This window comes from Drosophila rhopaloa, unplaced genomic scaffold (assembly GCF_018152115.1).
Source record: "Drosophila rhopaloa isolate 14029-0021.01 unplaced genomic scaffold, ASM1815211v1 contig_155, whole genome shotgun sequence".
Classification (NCBI taxonomy): Eukaryota; Metazoa; Arthropoda; class Insecta; order Diptera; family Drosophilidae; genus Drosophila; species Drosophila rhopaloa.
In genome coordinates, this window is record NW_025335034.1 from 9,451,501 (window position 1) to 9,459,626 (window position 8,126).

The following is an 8,126-nucleotide window of genomic DNA, read 5'->3' on the forward strand; positions in this document are numbered from 1 at the left end:
CTGCCAATCTTCTAGCTTTTATAGTTTCCGACAGACGGACAGACGGACATGGCTAGATCAACTCGGCTAGTGATCCTGAACAAGAATATATATACTTTATGGGGTCGGAAACGCTTCCTTCTACCTGTTACATACTTTTGCACGAATACAATATACCCTTATACTCTACGAGTAACGGGTATAAAAATGAATCAGGCATATTTAAAGCGACGGCGCTTTAAATATCTTTAGAATATTCACCTACGCTGGTTCGAAAACCTAAAAAAAAACACTACTTTTTATTTATTTTATAAAATATCTATTAAAATTATTTATTATAGTAGGATGCTCCAGGTCCCAAACGATTTTGCATTGACAATGCTAACAGTCGTAAATTTTCTAATTTTTTCTGGTAGGTGGATGGAGGGTAAGTTTTTAAAATGAATTTAATATAAATAATGCATGTACATATTAGTAAAAAAAATATAAATGGAGAAGAGCTTAAAACAGGACATTAGAGCCTTATCTGAGCAAATGACGGCTCTCACCAACGCCGTAGGGACACTCACGGCTTATGTCCGGCAGTCGGGATGGTCAGAGTCCAGCACATTTGAAAAAATGCAGGAGCTATTTCTTATAGACTCGGACGAGAAGCTCATGGAAGTGGAAAGCCGTTTAATTTTGGAAACGGAAAAATATGTAAGTTTTTTTTATAGCTTAAACTGGTCATATACGGCTAATATATTCATTTTCATTTGTTCAGCAAAAGTACATGTTAAGGGTTCTGGGCCAACAAAAATTGAGACGGACCCTTACCAACGTTTTGACGGCCGAAATGATGAGAAACTATAACCTAGATGGCAGCCAACAAAAGAAAAAGTTGAAATCATTCCCGAATTTCTTTCAAAGTTTGTTGAGTAAGTTTTTATGAATGATTGTTTTTCTTTTATTAACATTTTATAATTTTAGATGCCATCGGACATGTTGAGCCGCGTGAGCCGGAGAAGGTCCTCACAAAGGCGATGAGGTGTCTAAAAAACCTTCACGCAGTGAAAAAAAAGGTGCCTAAAAAAGATGAGAGCCCCGGCACATCCAAAGACCCCGGCACATCCAACGACCCCAGCACATCCGTCGCCCCCAAAATCCCCAACACCCTCGAGACCACTAAAATCAGTTATTGGAATTAAATTAATGAAATAATGTAATAAAATTAAAAGAAATTTATATGAAAATTTGATTAATTACTTATGAAAAAGCATTGAAAAAACGATGAAAAAGCTATGAAAAAGATATGAAAATGAGATGATAAAGTGATGAAAATGCGATGAAAATGTAATGAAAATCTGATTAAAGAGTGATGAATTACTGATGAAAATGTGATGAATTCATCACTCTTTAATCAGTAATTCATCACTCGTTAATTACTTTTTCATCGCATTTTAATTATTATTTCATCGCATGTTCATCAGTAAATGCTGTTTAAAGAGTGATGAATTACTGATTAAGGAGTGCTGAAAAACTGAAAAAAGGGTGATGAATTACTGATTAAAGAGTGATGAATTTTTCACTGATTAACTCCAAGGACATGCCAATGTTAAATTCATCACTAATTTGTATGAAGATTCATCGATTAATCATCAGCAGTGATGAATTTTTGGTGATGAAAAAGCGATTAAAAGGTGATGAACCGTACTGCAGGGTACTCATATTCGTATGCATACACACACATATCATTAGTTCACTTTTATGCACTTTCACATTAAACCGATCAATGCACTATTATTTATTCATAGCAATTGTGTCTGGGCCCATAACCTATGGTTTTGTGTTAATAAATAGATATAATACAATTAAGTATTATACAGGCAACCTTCCAATGAATAAATAATAATGCGCATTTAAATTGTATGAACCGCACGCTCTCAATGCCAGAATAGAAGTGAACGAGAATATCAAGTGAGCAAAGGAACGACGAGAAGACGAGAAGAATAAGCACGATGGACCCGTTACTTGTTGCTGAGAACTTTCCTTATATTTTTGGTGATAACAGTGTTTCATACAATGTTTACGGCTTGCTTCATGTAGGCGAAACAGCGAAGCTTGTCGGAGATCCGGTTAGAGGTTCGTCTTATGATTTTGAAAATTATTTGCAAACCCTTAAGCGTTTTGTCTGAAAACCCACTCAAATTCTACAACAAATTTATAGAAAAATTTCAGAAGACAAATTTAAAGTTAGGGATACAAATAATATTAAAATAGTAGGAAATAGTAGGAAATATTTTAAAATTAAATAATTGTATATTAAGCGGGAAAAGTCCCGATAATTTTTGTTTTGTGCAGGAAATTGTCTCAATAAAAATAGATTCTTTTGTAGAAGAGTTAGAAGAAATATTTATATTAGGTAGAAGATTTTCAGAACTTTTTAGTTTTTATGATGAGCCTATTAGTTAATTTGATGTGGGAATTTGTGATGGCATTTTTGAAGAGGATACAATATTAGAAAAGTATCCTGTTTCAACTTTTAGTAGGAAAGCGGTAGCAATACCATATAAAAATAATGTTGTATTGGTAGATTATTTTTTATTTTTTGAGAATGGGGGGTGTTTAGTCCGTAGGCATTTAAAAAAATGAATCAGGCATATTTAAAGCGACGGCGCTTTAAATATCTTTAGAAGATTCACCTACCCTGGTTCGAAAACCTAAAAAAAAAACACTACTTTTTATTTATTTTATAAAATATTTATTAAAATTATTTGTTATAGTATGGATGCTCCGGGTCCCAAACGATTTTGCATTGACAATGCTAACAGTCGTAAGTATAAAATTTTCTAATTTTTTCTGGTAGGTGGATGGAGGGTAAGTTTTTAAAATGAATTTAATATAAATAATGCATGTACATATTCGTAAAAAAAGTATAAATGGAGAAGAGCTTAAAACAGGACATTAGAGCCTTATCTGAGTGGAAAGCCGTTTAAACTGTACATATACGGCTAATATATTCATTTTCATTTGTTCAGCAAAAGTACATGTTAAGGGTTCTGGGCCAACAAAAATTGAGCCGGACCCTTACCAACGTTTTGACGGCCGAAATGATGAGAAACTATAACCTAGATGGCAGCCAACAAAAGAAAAAGTTGAAATCATTCCCGAATTTCTTTCAAAGTTTGTTGAGTAAGTTTTTATGAATGATTGTTTTTCTTTTATTAACATTTTATAATTTTAGATGCCATCGGACATGTTGAGCCGCGTGAGCCGGAGAAGGCCCTCACAAAGGCGATGAGGTGTCTAAAAAACCTTCACGCAGTGAAAAAAAGGTGCCTAAAAAAGATGAGAGCCCCGGCACATCCAAAGACCCCGGCACATCCAACGACCCCAGCACATCCGTCGCCCCCAAAATCCCCAACACCCTCGAGACCACTAAAATTAGTTATTGGAATTAAATTAATGAAATAATGTAATAAAATTAAAAGAAATTTATATGAAAATTTACTGATGAAAATTTGATTAATTACTGATGAAAAAGCGATGAAAATGCGATGAAAAAGCGATGAAAAAGCGATGAAAAAACGATGAAAAAGCTATGAAAAAGATATGAAAATGAGATGATAAAGTGATGAAATAGCGATGAAAATGTAATGAATTACTGATTAAAGAGTGATGAATTACTGATGAAAATGTGATGAATTCATCACTCTTTAATCAGTAATTCATCACTCGTTAATTACTTTTTCATCGCATTTTAATTATTATTTCATCGCATGTTCATCAGTAAATGCTGTTTAAAGAGTGATGAATTACTGATTAAGGAGTGCTGAAAAACTGAAAAAGGGTGATGAATTACTGATTAAAGAGTGATGAATTTTTCACTGATTAACTCCAAGGACATGCCAATGTTAAATTCATCACTAATTTGTATGAATAATCATCGATTAATCATCAGCAGTGATGAATTTTTGGTGATGAAAAAGCGATTAAAAGGTGATGAACCGTACTGCAGGGTACTCATATTCGTATGCATACACACACATATCATTAGTTCACTTTTATGCACTTTCACATTAAACCGATCAATGCACTATTATTTATTCATAGCAATTGTGTCTGGGCCCATAACCTATGGTTTTGTGTTAATAAATAGATATAATACAATTAAGTATTATACAGGCAACCTTCCAATGAATAAATAATAATGCGCATTTAAATTGTATGAACCGCACGCTCTCAATGCCAGAATAGAAGTGAACGAGAATATCAAGTGAGCAAAGGAACGACGAGAAGACGAGAAGAATAAGCACGATGGACCCGTTACTTGTTGCTGAGAACTTTCCTTATATTTTTGGTGATAACAGTGTTTCATACAATGTTTACGGCTTGCTTCATGTAGGCGAAACAGCGAAGCTTGTCGGAGATCCGATTAGAGGTTCGTCTTATGATTTTGAAAATTATTTGCAAACCCTTAAGCGTTTTGTCTGAAAACCCACTCAAATTCTACAACAAATTTATAGAAAAATTTCAGAAGACAAATTTAAAGTTAGGGATACAAATAATATTAAAATAGTAGGAAATAGTAGGAAATATTTTAAAATTAAATAATTGTATATTAAGCGGGAAAAGTCCCGATCATTTTTGTTTTGTGCAGGAAATTGTCCCAATTAAAATAGATTCTTTTGTAGAAGAGTTAGAAGAAATATTTATATTAGGTAGAAGATTTTCAGAACTTTTTAGTTTTTATGATGAGCCTATTAGTTAATTTGATGTGGGAATTTGTGAAGGCATTTTTGAAGAGGATACAATATTAGAAAAGTATCCTGTTTCAACTTTTAGTAGGAAAGCGGTAGCAATACCATATAAAAATAATGTTGTATTGGTAGTTTATTTTTTATTTTTTGAGAATGGGGGGTGTTTAGTCCGTAGGCATTTAAAAAAATGAATCAGGCATATTTAAAGCGACGGCGCTTTAAATATCTTTAGAAGATTCACCTACCCTGGTTCGAAAACCTAAAAAAAAAAACACTACTTTTTATTTATTTTATAAAATATTTATTAAAATTATTTGTTATAGTATGGATGCTCCGGGTCCCAAACGATTTTGCATTGACAATGCTAACAGTCGTAAGTATAAAATTTTCTAATTTTTTCTGGTAGGTGGATGGAGGGTAAGTTTTTAAAATGAATTTAATATAAATAATGCATGTACATATTCGTAAAAAAAGTATAAATGGAGAAGAGCTTAAAACAGGACATTAGAGCCTTATCTGAGCAAATGACGGCTCTCACCAACGCCGTAGGGACACTCACGGCTTATGTCCGGCAGTCGGGATGGTCAGAGTCCAGCACATTTGAAAAAATGCAGGAGCTATTTTCTATAGACTCGGACGAGAAGCTCATGGAAGTGGAAAGCCGTTTAAACTGTACATATACGGCTAATATATTCATTTTCATTTGTTCAGCAAAAGTACATGTTAAGGGTTCTGGGCCAACAAAAATTGAGCCGGACCCTTACCAACGTTTTGACGGCCGAAATGATGAGAAACTATAACCTAGATGGCAGCCAACAAAAGAAAAAGTTGAAATCATTTCCGAATTTCTTTCAAAGTTTGTTGAGTAAGTTTTTATGAATGATTGTTTTTCTTTTATTAACATTTTATAATTTTAGATGCCATCGGACATGTTGAGCCGCGTGAGCCGGAGAAGGCCCTCACAAAGGCGATGAGGTGTCTAAAAACCTTCACGCAGTGAAAAAAAGGTGCCTAAAAAAGATGAGAGCCCCGGCACATCCAAAGACCCCGGCACATCCAACGACCCCAGCACATCCGTCGCCCCCAAAATCCCCAACACCCTCGAGACCACTAAAATTAGTTATTGGAATTAAATTAATGAAATAATGTAATAAAATTAAAAGAAATTTATATGAAAATTTACTGATGAAAATTTGATTAATTACTGATGAAAAAGCGATGAAAATGCGATGAAAAAGCGATGAAAAAGCGATGAAAAAGCGATGAAAAAACGATGAAAAAACGATGCAAAAGCTATGAAAAAGATATGAAAATGAGATGATAAAGTGATGAAATAGCGATGAAAATGTAATGAATTACTGATTAAAGAGTGATGAATTACTGATGAAAATGTGATGAATTCATCACTCTTTAATCAGTAATTCATCACTCGTTAATTACTTTTTCATCGCATTTTAATTATTATTTCATCGCATGTTCATCAGTAAATGCTGTTTAAAGAGTGATGAATTACTGATTAAGGAGTGCTGAAAAACTGAAAAAAGGGTGATGAATTACTGATTAAAGAGTGATGAATTTTTCACTGATTAACTCCAAGGACATGCCAATGTTAAATTCATCACTAATTTGTATGAATATTCATCGATTAATCATCAGCAGTGATGAATTTTTGGTGATGAAAAAGCGATTAAAAGGTGATGAACCGTACTGCAGGGTACTCATATTCGTATGCATACACACACATATCATTAGTTCACTTTTATGCACTTTCACATTAAACCGATCAATGCACTATTATTTATTCATTGCAATTGTGTCTGGGCCCATAACCTATGGTTTTGTGTTATTAAAAGATATAATACAATTAAGTATTATACAGGCAACCTTCCAATGAATAAATAATAATGCGCATTTAAATTGTATGAACCGCACGCTCTCAACGCCAGAATAGAAGTGAACGAGAATATCAAGTGAGCAAAGGAACGACGAGAAGACGAGAAGAATAAGCACGATGGACCCGTTACTTGTTGTTGAGAACTTTCCTTATATTTGGTGATAACAGTGTTTCATACAATGTTTACGGCTTGCTTCATGTAGGCGAAACAGCGAAGCTTGTCGGAGATCCGATCTTATGATTTTGAAAATTATTTGCAAACCCTTAAGCGTTTTGTCTGAAAACCCACTCAAATTCTACAACAAATTTATAGAAAAATTTCAGAAGACAAATTTAAAGTTAGGGATAAAAATAATATTAAAATAGTAGGAAATAGTAGGAAATATTTTAAAATTAAATAATTGTATATTAAGCGGGAAAAGTCCCGATAATTTTTGTTTTGTGCAGGAAATTGTCTCAATAAAAATAGATTCTTTTGTAGAAGAGTTAGAATAAATATTTATATTAGGTAGAAGATTTTCAGAACTTTTTAGTTTTTATGATGAGCCTATTAGTTAATTTGATGTGGGAATTTGTGATGGCATTTTTGAAGAGGATACAATATTAGAAAAGTATCCTGTTTCAACTTTTAGTAGGAAAGCGGTAGCAATACCATATAAAAATAATGTTGTATTGGTACCGTTTTTACATTTTTCATAGTTTATTTTTTATTTTTTGAGAATGGGGGGTGTTTAGTCCGTAGGCATTTAAAAAAATGAATCAGGCATATTTAAAGCGACGGCGCTTTAAATATCTTTAGAAGATTCACCTACCCTGGTTCGAAAACCTAAAAAAAAAACACTACTTTTTATTTATTTTATAAAATATTTATTAAAATTATTTGTTATAGTATGGATGCTCCAGGTCCCAAACGATTTTGCATTGACAATGCTAACAGTCGTAAGTATAAAATTTTCTAATTTTTTCTGGTAGGTGGATGGAGGGTAAGTTTTTAAAATGAATTTAATATAAATAATGCATGTACATACTCGTAAAAAAAGTATAAATGAAGAAGAGCTTAAAACAGGATATTAGAGCCTTTTCTGAGCAAATGACGGCTCTCACCAACGCCGTAGGGACACTCATGGCTTATGTCCGGCAGTCGGGATGGTCAGAGTCCAGCACATTTGAAAAAATGCAGGATCTATTTTCTATAGACTCGGACGAGAAGCTCATGGAAGTGGAAAGCCGTTTAATTTTGGAAACGGAAAAATATGTAAGTTTTTTTATAGCTTAAACTGTACATATACGGCTAATATATTCATTTTCATTTGTTCAGCAAAAGTACATGTTAAGGGTTCTGGGCCAACAAAAATTGTGCCGGACCCTTACCAACGTTTTGACGGCCGAAATGATGAGAAACTATAACCTAGATGGCAGCCAACAAAAGAAAAAGTTGAAATCATTCCCGAATTTCTTTCAAAGTTTGTTGAGTAAGTTTTTATAAATGATTGTTTTTCTTTTATTAACATTTT

At 33.3% G+C, this 8,126-nt stretch overlaps 2 protein-coding genes across 2 annotated transcripts; both read left to right on the forward strand.

Moving 5' to 3' along the window:
- The first annotated feature begins 513 nt into the window (after nucleotides 1–513).
- LOC108043141 lies at nucleotides 514–1,166 on the forward strand. Its single transcript, XM_017121705.2, has 3 exons — nucleotides 514–678; nucleotides 743–896; nucleotides 949–1,166. The coding sequence occupies exons 1-3, from the start codon at nucleotides 514–516 to the stop codon at nucleotides 1,164–1,166; spliced, it is 537 nt and encodes a 178-aa protein (XP_016977194.2).
- Nucleotides 1,167–5,197: 4,031 nt separating this feature from the next.
- On the forward strand, nucleotides 5,198–5,718 carry LOC123037255. The gene is made up of 3 exons (XM_044457133.1): nucleotides 5,198–5,371; nucleotides 5,430–5,583; nucleotides 5,636–5,718. Exons 1-3 carry the CDS (start codon nucleotides 5,198–5,200, stop codon nucleotides 5,716–5,718), a joined length of 411 nt encoding a protein of 136 aa, XP_044313068.1.
- The last annotated feature ends 2,408 nt before the right edge of the window (nucleotides 5,719–8,126 follow it).

Excerpts from the sequence above, each read along its gene's own strand:
- LOC123037255 (XM_044457133.1), top strand. The coding sequence starts at position 5,198 with ATGGAGAAGAGCTTAAAACAGGACATTAGAGCCTTATCTGAGCAAATG. Across the intron at positions 5,372-5,429 it reads CGGACGAGAAGCTCATGGAA|CAAAAGTACATGTTAAGGGT; the intron begins GTGGAAAGCCGT and ends TCATTTGTTCAG. Across the intron at positions 5,584-5,635 it reads TTTCTTTCAAAGTTTGTTGA|ATGCCATCGGACATGTTGAG; the intron begins GTAAGTTTTTAT and ends TTATAATTTTAG.
- LOC108043141 (XM_017121705.2), top strand. The coding sequence starts at position 514 with ATGACGGCTCTCACCAACGCCGTAGGGACACTCACGGCTTATGTCCGG. Across the intron at positions 679-742 it reads TTTTGGAAACGGAAAAATAT|CAAAAGTACATGTTAAGGGT; the intron begins GTAAGTTTTTTT and ends TCATTTGTTCAG. Across the intron at positions 897-948 it reads TTTCTTTCAAAGTTTGTTGA|ATGCCATCGGACATGTTGAG; the intron begins GTAAGTTTTTAT and ends TTATAATTTTAG.